General features: G+C 34.9%; 2 protein-coding genes across 2 annotated transcripts; both read right to left on the reverse strand.

The window, feature by feature from the left end:
- Positions 1–6,768: 6,768 nt before the first annotated feature.
- LOC149785743 (uncharacterized) lies at positions 6,769–14,195 on the reverse strand. Its single transcript, XM_089979645.1, has 4 exons — positions 13,935–14,195; positions 9,997–10,564; positions 8,690–8,946; positions 6,769–7,381 (listed from the first exon to the last, which is right to left on the reverse strand). Exons 2-4 carry the CDS (start codon positions 10,535–10,537, stop codon positions 7,157–7,159), a joined length of 1,023 nt encoding a protein of 340 aa, XP_089835771.1. The 5' UTR covers positions 10,538–10,564; positions 13,935–14,195; the 3' UTR covers positions 6,769–7,156.
- A 638-nt stretch (positions 14,196–14,833) lies between these two features.
- Positions 14,834–17,518, reverse strand: LOC149785744 (uncharacterized). The gene is made up of 2 exons (XM_089979927.1): positions 16,995–17,518; positions 14,834–16,286 (listed from the first exon to the last, which is right to left on the reverse strand). Exons 1-2 carry the CDS (start codon positions 17,500–17,502, stop codon positions 14,899–14,901), a joined length of 1,896 nt encoding a protein of 631 aa, XP_089836053.1. The 5' UTR covers positions 17,503–17,518; the 3' UTR covers positions 14,834–14,898.
- Between the last annotated feature and the right edge of the window lie 1,776 nt (positions 17,519–19,294).

Consider the following 19,294-nt stretch of genomic DNA (forward strand, 5'->3'; position numbering starts at 1 on the left):
AGGATACAATTTCATAGGGATGACTACCTCCTTTATTATAGCCAGGGGAGGAGTCAGAAGGTTTTGGGCACAAGTCTGAGGGAAAGAGGTGGTACGTTTACTGTTTTACCAAATGTCCAGGCTTCTTCCTTCTCCAACATTTGACTAGACAGGTAGGAATGAGTAGGTGACCTGAATGGTAGGAAAGGACCCGCCGTAAATGGCTCCTTCGAAAACTGGTTCGAGTCCACTAAAATGGAAACGGCATCGTCGTCCTGAACCCATAAACAAAGCGAGTCAGGACTGTCCTTCCTGGTATCCCTTTGCAAATAGGGAGACAGTCTAAATAGGATTTTGTTTGTCTTGTACGCGCTCACGGGGGGTGGGGTGGGGGGCGGGTATAGGTGGAACAGGACTAGCTCTATTAATTGTCCTCATAAGTGAATGAAGTTGCTGGGTGCTTCTTGACAGCCATGAAGGAGAGTGGCAACCCTTTTCCTTTTTCTTGGACAATGCTGTAGATGATCAATGGGTTCCCGGCTTGGTTTTGCCATGAAACCAATTGTGGAAGGAGAAGACTCACCACCATGTATAGACGCAGGGGGAGCAAAAGGATTGGGATGTGTTGTTCCGACCTAATCCCCATCTCCAGACAGATATCAAAGACCAGTCTCCAGTTGCTCGAAGGGCGTCGTCCAGTGCCAGCTTGCTGGTAGCGATGATATGGCAATCTCTCCTCGTATCTACCAGAGCGAGATCGCTTCTCTTCCATGTCGTTGGGAAAGCTGACTTGTATTGATCTTCCTCCCTTTGGCCCAATGGTAAGCACGTCACCAGCACTGACGGCTTCTGACTGAGCGTCTGGGATCATTGGCCTCTTAGCAATCCTACAACAAAAGTAATTGTTCATTTATAGGCATGAGAAGAGCGATACTTCCCTAAACCGGTGATCCAGACGCCATCTGTGAGCAGAGGTATACTGTGATGATGATGAGGAAACGGGGTCTTTCCTGCCATGTTTGGCAAGTTTCTGCCGTGTCTCACTCTTGATCTGTCAGTGGGTAACACATCAGACACCAATCCGTGTACAACCAGTTGGAGATATGCTGGTGGGGTGTGTATCCAATGAGACATTTTTGTTTTTGTGCTTGCACTTAGCCACAACCTGTGACATTAATCTCCTCAAAAATTATATTTTTATTTTAAAGAAAAAGTTCACCGGTAACAACAAAGGGTATTCAATATTTATGGAACACCATTTAAGAAGTAGGTGAACAATGATCAGATGTACTGCTGGCTAATGTTGTGTATATTTAGTTTGTATTGTTGTGTTTTACCTTTGTCCATAACTGAGGATAGTTTTGGCATGTACCTGCTTTTTATCTTGTTTGTAACATATAATTACCCAGTAGGTTGTTTATTGATATTTGAGTTGAAGGTGTAGCCTTGTTAACAAACTTTGAATGTTCTGGAAAAGACTTTTGACACATCCTGGTCATTTTCTTGTCTTTTTTCAATACAAGTTTGAGATAAACAATTTTTTTTCCTATCTCAAGATCAGTTTGTGGAGTCATTACTGTTGTGTAATTTAAGAGGAATTATTTATTTAAAAATTGTTCATTGGAATTATAAAGTGCTCATTGACATTTTGGACACAAACACTACTTTGGGATTATTGTGAATTCCTTCAAGAAAATTCTGGATTATACATGGTTCCCACACTTTACTATAAGATAAATTTCCTGGTCTTTTTCCAGGATGAAATTAATTTTTTCAAGGTTTACATATGACTATTACTGAATGGAATTAAAGAACATTTTTGATTATAAAACATGCATTTTCTCAATCTAAAGATGGTTCTTTTTCAAGACTCTCCAAAAGATCTAAGCCAGAAAAAATGATCATGTGCAAAACCATAAAATGTACAAGTTTGATTATATTCCTTTAAATTGGCATGTAAAGTCATTTCAATGTACAAAATAAAAATTCTAACTTTATTTTGCTGATCTGCATTATGCTGCTAAGTGGGAACAACATAATGAACAGTTTTGTTTCCTTTCAAACCTTTAATTCTAAAGAATTCTATAGCAATATGTATATGCATCTTATAGAAAGTAAACATTTCCTATTACAGTATAAAAAAATACAATATATACAAATAATCAGAATCTTATCTGTGTCAATAAGATCCCAAGCAAGATTTTTCAAACAACCTAATCTCCTTAAGAAGATCTGGTTAAAAATCCATCATTTAAAAAACATTTTCAAAAGGGTTGATTTAAATTTCGACAAGACCTTTACAATTATTAGTCATGTTATATCAACAACAAACTCTTTTTTAATGTTGTTGTAGAGAAATTCAATTATATTAAATGAAAGTCAGATACCAGCAATCTGGCCAATCTGATTTATCAAGCAGACATCACATGTCAACATGGTAGTCCCGTGATACAGCAAAACTCCAGAAGTTGTTATTGGAATATATATGGAAAACTTTGTGTTCTTTCATTTTTGCATTTTGATTACAACCAGCATACAACTTTCATTTAACATTTTTTATTTTTTCTCAACAACATTTAAAAATGTCTGTTGTTATATTTGTCTACTCATGTGACTAGCAATGCAAATCCCGAGTACCAGGTCACATTTCATTAACTCGAGCAACCCCACCCAGGCACCTCGAGCCCTCGTGGCGCCATTGCAGATAGTTGCTAGAGATGCCATGAAAACCAAAATATTGCTATAGCATATAAAAAGAAATATTCTTAAAAATTTTGGTCACAACAACTGGTTTAGTAGTTCTCAAGATGTCCAATACAAATGTGTATATAGGCAACCCCAATTATTTTTCTGATATTGAAATAACTGCAAACACTTGATTTCTTCATGCAGATGTGTTTAACAGCATTCCCAAACAGTTCAATTTCTTAAAATATCTCTATTAGAAAAATATCTATGCAACTTTTAAGTTCTAAAATATTTACAAATTTCTAGAATTTGTCTTATATAAATGCATTCAGATCATGTGGCAATCACAGAACTGATGTAAAAATGTTCTTTCCATAAAAAATGTTATAATGGTCTTTTTTGTTGAGATATTATTATGAAATTTGTCATTTTGATTGCATTTTTCCTGCTAAATTCATTGCTCTCATTAAATCTGTTGACCAACTTCAACATTTTCATTAAATAAATGAAAAGCAAATTAACACTTCACCAATTTTATGACATTTAACTTAATACAAATATATCACATTAGGAACAGTTCATATGTAAAACAACTTCAAAAACAAATAATTATTCATAATTGTCATTGAAACAATGTTGCAAAACCTAACTTCATGAATAGGATTCAAGTTGGTTTCATCTTCTAAATCCTGTGATGTTATATTTAGCTCCAAGCAGAATGGACCAGTAGATGCTACCATCTTTCACTTAGAACTAACATATCAATATCATGTACCTACAAAATAATTTATCACTTTCAGACTTTTTATTTTTTTGTTTTGTATTTTGAAAACATTATTGATTCTATCAAATGTTATGAATGCATTGGGAATTTAGAAACCCACTTTAAGGGTGCATGTAGTTACTTTGCATTTGTCTGACAGTGATGCGATTTTTTTATCATTATTTCATCAGACAATGTCACATTACAAAATTTAAACAAATGCAGTAACATAATGAATATAAGGTTGAACATATTTTAAAACTGATGACCGTTTGTCAGTTCAGATATTTACAGCATCTGTAAACTTGAGCCTATTTATAGTGGACGAAAATCTTTGCATGTTCATTTCACAACTGTCTAAACTATACAACAAGCATTAATATGATAAAAACTATTAAAAAAGATCATCTTAGCATCTTCTTCTGGCACACCAATTTGTATGAAATTAATAATAAGTTTAGGTTTGGAACATCAGTTGTGGAAAAATTAACATCATTATCAGCTGTTAGAAAATTCAAATATGGCGGACAGTGTCGACATGGGGAGATTCAAGTGTTTTACAAATTCAATGCTTGTTGCGGTTGATTTATAAACGTTTCCGATATATAAATTTGGTAGCAAAATAAAGCTTGGAATATGCCGATTTCAATGATATATGATGCATTTATTTAAACTGGCAAACCTATAGTCAAACCTGCGTAAAGTTTGAGGGATTATTTCTTTGTGTAGGAATATCATAGGAATGTGCTACAACCACTGCCCAAATTGTTTACATCTCCGGTTGGATTGAAAATGTCATGAATATTCATGAAGTTTTAATAACCCATATTTTCTAACAAAAAAGGTGTCATGCAATGGCAGCATGAGCAGCAATTATTTCCAATGATGCGTGCAATCAGTTACTTTCGGTGATTATAAAGTAATAATTCCATTAAGATAGCGTCAAAAATAAAAAATACCCATTACAGATAATTTTATTAGCTTTTACAATATATAAAATGTGTTGCAATCAGATGACATGTATTGATGCTGCAACGAAAATTCTACACTTGGTCAACAGTTTCATAAAATTTCCATGTAAACTGTCACCTTGTCCATGTTAGACTGGGGTTGCTACAATTAGACTGTCCCAACCGGTCTGGTAGACTTAAATTACAATGTCCTTCTTTAAGCATTGTTTGTAAGTGGGAAGCAAGAATAACTATATGCATGTATCCATTCTACATTAAAATTTACTGCAGAAAGATTTAAAGTACAATTTTTGTTAGAATAGCATAAAAAAACAGCAAGCATAATCTGAATTCAAGGTTAAGACAAAAATAAGCCCAACTGCATCAACTATTGCTTGAAACCATGACAACACTTTTTTAATATTAAACATAAACAAAATTAGAACTGATTATATCAGGTTCTTTCAAATGTGTCTTTGAAAAACTGTTTTTTTAAAAATATTATCCCCATAATAGGCTGACCACTGGGGGTAGGGGAACAACATCCCAAGGTCACCTTATAATCAAAACATTTCTGGTTATCAATTAATTTAGGCACAATATAATGCACAAAAAGAAATGACACACACACATGTATATTGCACACAATCTCTTTTGACACAGATTAGATAGGCTGACACAAATATACAATGTATAGATGACAATGACTTGCGATATTACAGTGTTAGTTCCTGTTTACTGCAGTGCACAAGTTACGTATTCATGACTGAGGCCCATTTTTGATGAAATTCGTCTGCTTTTGTGTTTACTGTAACAGCATATTTCTTAATGTTCTTATGCACTTCAACTATTTGCTTTAAAACATAAATGGAAGATTTTGATTCTGCAAGTGTAAATATAATATTTAGCCAAAATAACCAAGAGATTACACAAAAAGTTTAATTGTTCACTTCCTAATATTATTTCTATTTTGGAGAAATGTATAATATTTGGACAACAAGGAGCAAAACGCTTAGTAAAAGCGTACCAAAACTTAATATTGCAGTCGTAGAATAGATGTTCAGTACTTTTGTTCTCAATCTTACAGAAAGTGCATTTGTCATCATCTAATATGCTAATTCATTTAAAAAAGTAATTAGTGACGAACTGACAATTATTCATTGAAATAAGTCAAAATTAAAAAATAATAACTTTGTATAATTAGTACAAAGTTTTGCCTGGCTATAAATCTTAGACTAATCCTCACTATTTTTAATTAATAATTGCATCCACTGTTCTTGCTTAACAGTGCGTTGCTGCTTTACATTTTAAAAAAAATATTTGTAAACAAACTTCAATGAGTTTTGTTTTTGCAACTTAATTATTTTATCGTCCTGCTTTTAAAACATGTTGTAATCCAAATGGTTTTTGATTGCATCTTTCTAAGAGTTTGGAAGTTTGGATATTAATGAAAAGTATTTCAAAAAATTGTCGCATCCAGTTTTTTGTTTTATTATTTCAAAATGTATTAAATTACTGCGATCATTAACTAAATTATTAAGAATTTAAATGCCAGGATTTGTATGGATGAAACTTTCTAGGTGGAACAAAATGTTAAATGTTGGATTTTGTGGATTCAGTTTTTAATGAGTTTACAAATTTCTTCTGATTTACTCCTCCCTAAATTCCAGATAACCTTCATATTTCTGAATACAGTTGTACTGAATAGGCTCTGTCACACTCCATCCTTGTTTCCAGTAATCTTTTAACCCATCTTATCCAGTGAATGAATCAATATTTATCATATTTAATCCTTCCCTCATTCTCCGGGGCTACTAGCATATAAAGTTTAATTCTCTACTTTTCCACTCTCTATGCAAGAAAAGAGTTATAACAGAAACTTTAATTCAAGATTTGGGGCAAACTCCAGTCTTCACTCACACAGATCGTGACTACAAATCCAATGTCTTCCTGATCTGAACCAAAAATAAGTTCATATTCATTAAGTCCATCAAACTTACTGTTAACAAACCTGGGTTAGCAATGAAATGGCAAACTTTCAACTAAAACTTGGGTCCCAAATCAGTTAAATTATAAAATACTGTAATAATGATTAAAAAATTACATGTTTTACAAATATTATACAACTTTCTTGATACCAAGCAGTCTCTTCATTTATTTAATTGGTTCAGCCCTTCCATGCTTTATCATTGGAGATGTAGCAGCAAGGTGCTGGAATGACTCAATGACAAAATTCTAGAGAGAGCAATGCATGCAACAGTCCATGATAAAAACTCAAGCAAGAACTGAATCAAAGTCATCCTTGAATGTGATAAACCTGAGAAGAGTTGCCTACACAAATTGACAGTCTTGTAAAGGTAATAGATGAAACAGACAAAAAACACAAGCAATACCGGTATCCAATTAGTAATCCCTAGCATTGCTCTATCTAAGAAACTGATGAAAACTACTGAAACAACAAACATGAAAATATTTTCGATGAGTACCCACCACATGTTTTGTACCTGGAAGCTTTGCTTTATTCCAACTGCACACCAATTGTAAAATGTTCACAATTGTTTCTGAACACACTGTATTTTTTAAACTTTCCCCCAGCAACACCATGTAACATGGACTCAGCCCTTTGAGCAATTTCATCAGGGAGGTACCTCTGATTCTGACAGACAACGATACGCAAGTCAGCAGTATCTAAATCATATTTCTCATTTGTTTTAAAGATCTCTCTCTTTCCACCTTTTTTAGTGAAGTGAATTAATTCAAGCTCTACATTCTGATCTCAACATGCAACTGAAACTACTTTATTTAAAATAGCATAATGTCTATATATTTTTCCAAGATAGTGTCCAGGTATGGTCAATTGCTGTCCTCTATGCAAGCAACTTCCATCCTTGACCTTTTTTTCTGTGAAACAATCTGGTGAGAAATCACTTTCTGTGAAATTTGCTGGAGAGTGAATTGTGTTATTCTGGTCATAATTTTCAATAAATTCCTCCGACTCCTCCTGCAATAAATAAGAGGAACAAATGGTTAAAAAATAATGTTTCATCTAGAGATACAATGATTCATCAAGTTACAAAAGTACCATGACAAGGGATGAGACGATACACCCATGTTGCATATCAATACAATTCACGATAAAATACATTAATGATATTCATATCAACTTGAAGGTCTTTTCATCTTTCAAATGTCTGTCATTGGTGGGGTAGTGAAATTTTATGTGTTGACATCTTGGTTGTATTTCCATTACATAGATTACATATAGATACAGACTTATCATCTTTTTATATGCCATTTTCAACTGTAAACATGTGGAAGTATTTGCGAGGTGTGAAGCCACCACTAAAACAGCAGAAATTAAATTATGACAATGAAGAATTTGATCACAAATATGGTCAATAGAAGAGATTAAGACAGAACAAGAAATGCTGGAAAAGTGAACACAAATGGCTGAAATATGACCCAGAGTTCTGATGTTAATACACTTTCTGCACTGAATATTCAAAGAATATAAAATGTGTGGGGTACTTCACTCAAAAGTCTTGTGGTGAAATACAACTGTCATTGTTTTGTGTTTATATTATTGAATAATAAATGCTGAAATAGAAACTGAAGCTGATTCTGATTGATATTAGCTGCATCAGTAAAACAGCCAGGTTAGTGAAAAAAATCTAGGCTTTCAGCCCCATAGTGGCATTTCTTTCCACTGCAAAAATATTTTTCTCTCCTTTCTAATGAACAGAGAATTATATATGACGAAAGCAAATGCAAACATTAAATACAGACAAATAATATTAAATGAATACAAGAGTTCATCAGTGTACAAATATGGTCTGCCCCAGGTTAGGCACCAGTCTAGTTTCTGAAAATTTCCACTAGTTGTGACCATCATGTTTGCCATGCATGCAGACTTTAAAATTTGGTGCATTATGATGTGTTTCACACTGCAAGTTTAATACTTAAATGTGAATCATGCTGAAGTCTCCAAACCAAAACGTTCTGATACATATAATTTTATTTACTGTTCTGTTATGTGAATCACATCTCTGATGTCAAGATGATGAACAGATCAGCATTTAACAAGGTACAGTATACGTAGCCTTTATTCAGTGGGTAGCTTCTCTTATTAAGTACTGCTCAAAGGGGTGAGGGTGGGGGCACTATATTACTACACAAATAACCTGCTTGTCCATTCAAGCCACATATAAAGATAGCAACATTTTTTAATTACTGTAAGCAGGAAATTGTTAACCATAAAAAAAATTAATCATTGATCAACTTAATTAATTATGAATGCATGAGCACTTACTATATTATGCCCAGGTGGATCAGAAAACTCACGATGAAAGGTCAAGGTCCTTCGTCTGTGCGACAACTGACCAGGATCATCATATGGCAGCAGAAACCCATAACCACTTCTACTCACTCCCAAGGTGAGCTCTCTTTGGGAAAACCGAGCAGATAGGATTTCTGAGAAGCAACGACGGATAGTGGTGACCCCACTTGTGCTCTCCCACTCAATAAAGCACATCTCTCTTGAAATTGCAGGAACGACATTCAGGCAATCTTGACAAAAAAATATACAAGTGTAGAATTTAAGAAAGAATGTTTTTGTAATACTTTAATTAAATTCGTGCAAAATCTTTCACAACCTGCCAATGCAAGAGAAGCATTGACACTTGGAAACCATTTATCTCATTAAATGGAATACTTGTTCGATTAGAACATAAAAACACAATGAGAATGATTTGCAAAAAATTCTGCTAAATCAATATGAAATAAATAAAATCATTTTACAATTCACTGTAACTATATTTATGAAGGAAAACATCATGACATCAAATAAATCAATCAACTACTTCCTGTTTGCTTTTGTATAATATTCAATGTAACAAAGTAAACTTTAATATTTTTGTAAATTTACTGATGTAAGCAGCCACTGCTTCCCCAATCAACATTTCCTCTAGGCAGGGTGGGAGGGCCGTTAAAATAAGCAAAGGAAGCAAAGCATATTAAAAAGATATTTAAAATGTATACAAAGAACACAAGGCTTCATTAGTCCACAATACACCCAAATTGTAAGCACCGTATACACTCTACTTAAGTCTCAGAGTCCAAAAAAATCAATATACCTTTCCTTACTCCAAGTGCAAGCCAATCACAAAGTTTGATCCAGGTCTGCAATGCTGAACTAAAGTTATTATGCAAAAACTATTTGTACTGACCATGACCATTAACCGCAAAACTAATAGACTTCTTTCTTATCCCAAGTGCAAGCCATCTACAATGTTTGGTCCAAATCTGTGATGTAAAACTAAGGTTAATATGCAGAAACCACATTTCTTCTTTCAGGCAACAATGGTGAGCTCAAAATTAATAGCTTTCTTTCCCACCCCAAATGCAAGCCATCTACTTAAGTTTGGTGACTGTAGATGGTGTTTGATTCTAGTCCCTTTGTGGAAATAAAATTGGTAACAGGTGAAAAACAGATGGACAGACATCATAACATAAAATGCTCTGCCCTATCGTAGGCATATAAAAATGAATGAGTGTTTGCTTCTAAACTAATTTCATGGTTTGAGAAATACAAATCATCAAGATGGATTTAAATCTTACCAAACAAATTTAGTAGCTGGGAAAATAAACGGCAGTATTCATCGCTTGGCACTGGAGAAACAGCTGGAACTTGTACTTGTTCATCGACTAAAGCAGGCTGGTGTCCGCTGTGCAGCGGCTGGTAAGATGAACGAGCTCTGAGTTTGTTGTACAGATCAACATTACTTTTTCTGTCCCTGCAACTTATGTACGATGAAAAGCCAGAGCCTAATTTCTCTACAGTAATGTAGTTTCCAAAATCTCGATTTTTATAAACCTCATCCAGATCGTCTTCACTATCAGTCTGCCGACTGTATACTTCCTCCCTCAATTTATATCCTTCAATCTTAACTGTGCAACCCGCATTAAACTCTCTTCCAGTCTCTTGAACAGCTTCATTTTCTGGTGCTTCTTCCTCAACCGTAACATGGTCATTATCATCCTCAACTGTACCACGGTCATAATCACACGTTACAATTTCTCCTGGAGTCGGATGTCCTTTCTCAAAATGTTTTTGTTCTCTAACTCGCAAGACTATGCATGGTACATTTGTGTCATCCATATTGTTCTCGAATGAGCTGGGTCAAATCTACAATGCAGAAAGAGCATTACACACAGAAGAGATGGGGTTAAAATGTCAAGTATGAATTTAGGTGTGCTATGAAGTTAACCCCAACTAGAATGATTTGTTCTTCGAATTGTCTGGATTCTCCAGACTGTTCGTGTGTTACCTCTGTCTACACATGGCAACTTTCTTATATGTTTGATAAAAATTTGAAAACAAGTTTCATGAAAAATTCACTGAACAATAGATGACTATAAATCAAAATAAGTGTTAGGGGTTTAAATACCATCAGGATCACCTTCTGGTTCTGAGCATTCTGTTATTATCACATAAACTTCAATGGATAAAAATGTATGCAAAAATGACAGGTATATTGTTGAACCCATATTTTAAAAAAATGGACCAATTTTTTTTCAATCATGGGGCCCAATGGGTCATTCGTTAGAAGATGTGATGTGATGTGATGTGATTTTTGATTTTTAACGCAGCTTTAACAATTTTTCAGTCATATTGCTACGATGTCTGCAATGTGGCAGTTTATAGTGATGTCTAGCACTGGGGCATCATGCCGCAGACATGTAGCACGATGTCCCACCCAGTCACATTATCCTGACACCAGGCCGACCAGTCCTAACACTAACCTCTTAATGCTGAACGCCAAGCGAGGCAGCTGTTAGTACAATTTTTTAAGTCTCTGGTATGACTCGGCCAGGGATCGAACCCACGACCTCCCGCATCCGAGGCGGACGCTCTAACCACAAGGCCACCGGAGCGGTCATTGGTTAGAAGAACACTGCTTCCTATTGCTGTTCATTGCATAAAATTCGGTGGATAAACAGGAATATAAGTTTTTTGTTACAAGTTATTATTTCACATACCCAGTGCTAAATGTTGCAGGATACTTAAAGGTCACCGGCCATACTCCAACATTTTTCTTTTTACATCAGATTTGCATTACATGATTAAAAGTAGTTATACTTGCACAAAAAGAACAAAAAAATTATCAAGTGTAAAGAAGAAATAATAATTTAATTACTCGAAATAGAAGTATACAATGCTGTTACTTCCCCTTAGTTATGAATTCCCACCTATAAAGGACGCCAACCGAAATGACATACATTTATCCCTACAACAAAAAGTACATGCTTCTTGTTATCGAAAAATAAAACACTATAAACTATGGATAGGGAATATTTAGAAGAAACTAACGAAAACTAATTTACTGTTCAGCCTTATATCAGTATGCGTGCATGATGCACTAGATTGTGTCGCTTTCAAAACTGTTCCATTGTTTCAATTTATTTTGAAAATTTCCGTTAATAAAGGTAAAAAGGATCAATGCTAGCTTCCCTGTGTCAGCAGGCTTTGAAAATAAAAGAAGAAAGAAATTGGCACACTTAAAGAATCCAAAGGAACCAAACTTAACTTCCTTTTGTCGGCCGACTTCAGAAGAAAATTTGGCATACTAAAAAGATAACAAAGTCAGTTTCCGGGGTTGGTTAAGTTTGTAATAAAATAACCTACGTATCTGATGTCCTGTCGGTAAGTTTAAACAATGAGTTTATTGCTCCCTGTCAGCTGTGTTTATCACCCAGACTTCTATTTTTTGCCATATTTAATCATAATTGATGTTTGCAGGGCAAATAGTACACATAATAATAACTTGCTTTAATAATACTTTTGCAACCCATGCAAGCAAAAAGATTACCATTTGCACTCACATTGAATGTATTGTAAAATAATGATTTTTATTTGCAAGATACCGTCTCATAGTTAACCTGGATACAATATAATCTGGGTCAGTTTGCAATATGTAACTTATCATGCGTAAATGGCAAGTGCCTTCAAGCAACTGGATGATATTTTCGTCTCATTTGTTTTTTTATTTGACATAAGCGATACACTCAACACTAAGGATTCATACGAAAGCCAGCATCCGCTACATATATGGAGTTCGTGGATATATATATTTTTAAAATAATTTTCGCATGATGAAAAAAAGGAATATATGATAACAATGCAAGGTTAATTTCTTTCATTTTATTTTCAAACAAGTGTATGTTTATCAATTTCTTTTGTACCTTGAATGTGTGTGTGTGTGTGTGTGGCGGGGGGTACAAATTAAACAAATTTATTTCCTTTCTAATTTGTACGGAATAATGGAGCAAATATGATTGACAATATTGACCAGTAATGACAAGCTTTCAATTTATGCACGCACACACTAAGACAACTTGAAAAATAAAAACAGACAATAAAATTAACTGGTAAGAACTTCATATTTCAGCAACTAAATACTGACAAAATGATTATTCTCTCTCTCTCTCTCTCTCATGTGTAATCTAGCGTGTATGCAGCTGTGTTACAATGTGAAGCCTAAAATTAAGTATATTTGTTATAATATCTCATGTACACTACCCTTAGCAAAATGTATATATATCCTGACAAATATTATCTGTTAAGTATTACTGTTTTATAAATCAATATTGATAATTAGACAGAATAATTAAATTGAGAATGTCGTTCTTCAGATGCACATATTTTTAAGCATAAAAATGTATATAAATATTTTAATTAGAACAAGCCAGATATGTCAGTTTGTTTTTTCTCTCATAAATATGTCCTTTACGAAGTATGATTATTTGTTTTCAAATAATATCAAAATAGTTTGTTTAAATTTAAATTTTTTCCTAAAACCTATCTTACATTGCATCTACTTGTTTTCTGAAGAAAAAGAACGTACAAACTATTTCGAGTTGGGCCGAATTGTCTTTGGGCCAAATTCACTGTAATCCGGCATAAATGATACAACTTTCCCATCCTCCACTATTCGATCCCACATATTAAATCTCTTGTTTTTGGTAAACATGGTCTTTCGGAAAAAGAAAGAACCCTTTTTCCCATCGTCACTCTTTTGATTACATCCGAATGCAACACAATGCACCATATTTGCTGTACAAAAGCACGATCGTACGCTATATCCCACATACATTTACGTGTGGAAATTAAACACTTGACTGGCTAGGTGGAATAGAAGGGATAAATATACGTCATATCTGGTTCGGGCACGTGGAAACATTTTTTATGGTGCGCATACATAACCAATGCGTTTTTGTTTATAAAAGCTATAATAATATCACACGTTTGTACAATATAGGTGGCCAGTGACCTTTAACTGAAAGAAATGGGACAGCACTGTTACCATACATTCTAGCTATTTCTTCAAAATCAGAGTACCATCTCCAACCCACCTGTTCTGAATTGTGCAATACCCTTAAATTGTCGTAATGCATCTGCTGTACTGAATCGGAACACAAAAAACGTTTTTAATTTTTCCTTGAATAATAGTTTGAGCATATTGGCAGGAATATAATAAAAACATGATTTAACCTACCTCATGGACAGACTTGGTTGCTGATCGTCTAATATCACAGGCACTTGATTCTGTGGAAACTAATGTGTATACAGTACTCACTATACAACACCAAACAGGCGACACTTTACACCCGAGATTTAAATGACCGAGGAGATCCGCATATTGTTCCGCTGCACGTGATCACAGGTGCTCGACGCGAGCTTAATGTTAAAAAAAAAAAAATAATCTAAAGGAAAAAAATCATACAGAGTGACAAAAATACCTTAGATTACACCGATGACCCCGTTCTGACATAGGACCCTCATTATCATAATATAATCTAAGGTATTTTTGTCACTCTGTATGATTTTTTTCCTTTAGATTATTGTTTTGTTTTTTTTTCTTAACATCAAGCTCGCGTCGAGCACCTGTGCGCGTGATCAGAGATTCAGCCATTCATAATTGGCGTAGATTTCCCCCCCCCCCCCAAAAAATCGTGCCTGTTACAATCACTCATAGTCTGTGTCTCATTTCGAGAAGTGAACCACTACTGCTCCGTTGTGTATGAGGCCAGTGTAGCGCCGAAATGAATTAAGTAGACAGCGGAAGGGCTATAATACTGAAACAAGAAGGAAGGCGGTATATGGGGGTGTTACGAAACACCAAAATCCACCCAAATCCACTCAAATCCACCCAAAACCACACCAAATCCACCCAAATCCACACCAAATCCACACCCTAGTGCAATCTTTCGACTTTAATCTCCACTCAATTAATAAATAAATGACAAATCGCTCCATCGCATCACTTCATCGCTCCATCGCCCGGCCAAATACTACAAGATGTAGCGATTGTCCCTAAAAGGATTCCATAAATGACCCATAAAATATATAAAAATGACCAAAAACAAATGTTGCAAATATTTTATTGTCATACAGAAAATGTTATATTGATTCAATATTATGATGGTGAAAAAGAATAATCTGTAAGTACATTTCTTTGGTCATTTATAATATTTTTTAGTCCGTTCTGATGCTGGCCGTTTCCGCTGGCCTGGCTTTTTCCCAACATTTTCGGAAGCCTTGGGACACTTAAAATCTATGTTGCTGGCACTGATATATCTGGATTTTGTTGTTGGTGGTGGTTTTGCCAGCATGAATTTGTGTATATGCCTGTCTTTCTCCATTTGTGGCATACCATGCCATATTAGTTGTGGAATAACATGCTTTTCCATTGAAGGTGCTAGACGCCAGTCTCCTTTGCTATAAACAGCACATCCGAGAAACAGAATTTGGTTTTTCATAATAGTTCCGATCTCTTCAATAAGTTCTGGGAATTTGTTTCTGTCCCAATTAACTGCTGCCTTTAACTTATGGTTCATGGACTCGCTGTTATTATTAGTCCATGGTGCACTGATTACTCCTTCGGGTAATGGGCGGAAAACATAAGTGTTTATTTTGCCCAACAGGAATCTTTGCCAATATGATTTAAAAACTGGGAATTGATTTAAATAGGGTTCCAAATTCTGACATCTTGATTCAAATTCCGTATCATCTGAGGCAAAAATTGCTCCATCATTTTTTCCAAAAATGATTTGGAGTATTCTTTTACGGGCCAGTACACATGCCCCATTTTCTTGAAGATGTCGTTGGACATTGTCATAAATGTGTTTGGTACATGACAAAAAATTTGCATGCGGGAATTTGGCTTTCAGGGCGTTTGTCATGCTCTTTTCTTCATCACTTCCAATGGTTAATCGCGCTTTGTGTCCAAATCGATCGCTTACGTGTGAAAATAATTTCCCGTAAGTTTCCTCTTCGGCATCAAAATGTATCATGCACGGCCCAAACATTACCGGAAAATCGTTTGTTCTATTGCTTATCACACATCGGTTTTTGTAGGAAAAGACTGTGACATAGAAATTTCCCAAGTTGAAAGTACTATCAACACCTAGAACACTCCCGTCATCACCTTCACAGTTTCTGATCGTATCATCCATCTGTTGGTTGCTATAAACAATGACAACCGGTTTTTTGTGTTTAGTCAAAATTATTTCTTGGATGACTGGATTAGTGTGAAGCTCACTTAAAACACTAACCACATCATCAGTTATATTTATTCTGGAGTTGATATTTTCTTCACGTTTTCGCTTGCGGTCTCTGAATTTCTTGTCGTTTATTTGTTTCATCGATTTCGGAGCAGTGAAACTGTTGTCTTCCATAAGTTTTGTGAGAACGCTGCTGAGGTTCTCATGCTTTGCCATTTCAGCTGCTCTCTGAATAATTTTTGGGTCTGTCCTTACATATGGCTCCGATTTCTTAGAATTTCCGTGATTTTTAAAGATGGTTGGCATTTTGCCGCAGTATTCCACAATGGCCAGCATTTTTTTTTCTTTACAGGAAAAGAATCGGGCAGGCCAGCAATTGTTGTTACGCGTTTTTTGAATGATTTGTCTTCCATCAATTTAGTATAATATCTATGCAGTGTTAAAACACTCGATGGCTGAAGAAATATTGGTTCATATGTGATCTCTCCATTGACCATTTTCTTGACACAGTACTGTTCCTTTTCCATATACGCTGTGCGTACTTTGTCAACAGAATCGGTGACAACAAAAGTCTGATTAATGGTTGTAGCACTTCTCCAATCCCAAACACCGCAGTCATCGGGGAAGTTTTTGGCACCATTGTCGTCATCAGATGCTTCAATGACAGTGTATACGTCGCTTTTTATTCCTTGTGGGATGCTTTTTTCTCCTGTTTCAGTAGACATGATTACTTTCAGTAATTCATCGTTGGTCATGAACTTTCCAGGGCTGCTAGCTGGCATCATTGCTTGAAATGGAGATGACTTACGGTGAATATTGACCTCTGACACGTCAGATACGGTACAAGGATATAGTGATTCCCTAGATTCGTCGGCCGTTTCCGCTTCCATACTGAAACTGTCTTCTTCATACTCATCGGTTTGTAAAATGTTAGTTAAATCATGTAAACTTGCACTGCATTTCTGCGAATCAGGAGTTAATAAATTATCAACCTCGCTGTTCTCATATTCTTCATATCTATGGTCCATATCATTATTATGTGTCAAAGTTTTTTTTTGACTTACATTTCAAATTGACTACAGGGACAAAATGGTTTACTGCATACCAAGATCCTTGCTTTGGGAGTTGCCCTTGAGCATACCAGAGAATACTGATTGTTGAATGTCCTGCTTGTACGTCTGCAGACGGTTCGAAAGTCGTGTTCAGAGAAGTGTGTACCAAGTCGTTCACGCCATTGACTGAAGGGTACAAAATCCGCACCGAACGCTGGATAATATCACATAGAGCCAAAATTGTCCATGCAGATGAGAAACCGCCAATTGTAGCACAGTCAATACAGGTAGCTTCAAAAGATGGTGATAAACATTGTATGCGCTTCCTTTGGGGATGATTCATGTACGATGTTGAAGCTCGTACCATGTGGAGACAGGTATGATACCGTAACTGTACTGATTTGCTTTCGTCTCCATACAGGAGAAGGGACACTGCATTGAATAGGCAGTCGCCGTTACCAGTTGTGATTTTTGGGTCACCACTGACTTCATCAAAATATTTAATCATCACTTTCTTCGCAATGGCATCCACTCTGACGGGAGGGAAAACAACATCTTTGTCACATACTGGTTTGAACTCGATTTTAAAAAGGGTCTCACGTTGGACTGCTGTTGTTTACTTCGCCATGACCTTCATATCGACTGCCTGTAATCAAGAGATTTATTTGTCAGAGAGCGTGCACAAGTGATACAATTACATTACCTTTTATGGGGGGGGGGGGGCACCAGACAAATGCCCCCCCTCCTCCAATTTTTATATATTAAGGATTTATATCCGGATAAGGGTCCACATTTTTATTTATTTTGTGAATGTTTCCCCTTATATGGCATATGTCATTCTCCTTTATTTTAATAAAAAGTACTACAAAATTCTCGAAATATTTTTGTTTTTTGTTTTTGTTTTTTTTGTTTTTGTTTTTTTGATATATTAGTTATGGGTTAGTTGACATCTACTCTATTTGTGTGTATTGTTTTTGTTTTGTATGTCCATTTTCCTCCGTGTGGGTTTTTCTGCTACTCTTCCGCAGACCTGGCCACTTCGCGTAGCGCCATGTGATTTAGCCCTGCGTCGTCTATGCTGCTTACTTCACCCTGTGTTCCCTTCGTCTGTATTAATTTTGTTTGAAGATAATAAGTAGAAAAAAAAGAATAAAGGAGGGGAAAAAAAATGAAATATATGTTTTATATACATATGTATTCATACCTATACATACATACACACATATATACCTATATATATATATATATATATATATATATATATATATATATATATATATATATATATATACGTGCATATATATACATATATATACATACATACATATACACATACATACACATACAATAATATGCAGTATACAAATTAAATTGATTTAAATTTAGAATTAAATTTTGAGTAAGTTATTTAAATCAAATTTAAGTTTATTTCAAGTTTTAAGTTTTAGATTTTTCAAGTTTATTTTGGATGTTTGAAAATTGTTATATACAATCATTTGTTTATTCTTATAACTTGGCCACATTGCATCATTGTATCTATAATAAAATTTACGATTTTTAAAATTACTTTATTATCACAGTCAGTGTCTTGATATAAAATATTGTTTTTGTTATATTTATGTTTTTTATAAATATCCATAATTAAACTAATCCTACTCATTTTTGTTATTTCACATTGGGCTATCGTATTTAGTTTAGAAAAAATTTCTTTTTTGCATAATGGGCATTTAGGTAATTGTATGATCATACGACGTTTTCTTGCTTCTTCGCCTTTACATTACCTATAGCCTTTGAAGATACATAGATTTGATCAATCCGTGGTGTTGAACGGTCGAGTGTGACCTTAATCCGATTACAATTACGTATTAGATTTGAATATGATGACAATTGACTTAATTAATTGCTGCTACAAATCTTGTTTATTTATCAAAGGAATTTACTAAATGCATATCATCGCACGCGTCTTTAACATCGACTATTTTTCTACTGTTTGACATTTGGCTGGCATAACATTACTAGACTTTATTAGCCAATAATATATTACAATTAATAATAATAAGATTCCAAATTGAGGTTGACAATAACTTAATACAACGGTGAGTGGAAATAGACATTGACACGTGGACCATATCAAACTCTAATAATTGAATCATTTTAAAACAGTTTTCACACAAAAAGTGCAATACACTATATACACATGAATGCATTCTTGTCCCATCAGATGTGAAGGCTGTAACTTACATCATGTTATGAAATTCACCTGGTGCGACATGGTGCGATAGATTTGCAATGTAGTGTGA

The sequence above is a fragment of the Sinohyriopsis cumingii genome, chromosome 13 (assembly GCF_028554795.1).
Source record: "Sinohyriopsis cumingii isolate HCF-2022 chromosome 13, ASM2855479v2, whole genome shotgun sequence".
Taxonomy (NCBI): domain Eukaryota; kingdom Metazoa; phylum Mollusca; class Bivalvia; order Unionida; family Unionidae; genus Sinohyriopsis; species Sinohyriopsis cumingii.

Coding starts and splice junctions, on each gene's coding strand:
- LOC149785744 (XM_089979927.1), bottom strand. CDS start 17,502: ATGATTAAATATTTTGATGAAGTCAGTGGTGACCCAAAAATCACAACT. Junction 16,287..16,994: donor TTTGAAATGTAAGTCAAAAA/AAAACTTTGACA, acceptor TTTCCTGTAAAG/AAAAAAAAATGCTGGCCATT.
- LOC149785743 (XM_089979645.1), bottom strand. CDS start 10,537: ATGGATGACACAAATGTACCATGCATAGTCTTGCGAGTTAGAGAACAA. Junction 8,947..9,996: donor CCAGCTACTAAATTTGTTTG/GTAAGATTTAAA, acceptor TTTTTTGTCAAG/ATTGCCTGAATGTCGTTCCT. Junction 7,382..8,689: donor ATCCACCTGGGCATAATATA/GTAAGTGCTCAT, acceptor TATTTATTGCAG/GAGGAGTCGGAGGAATTTAT.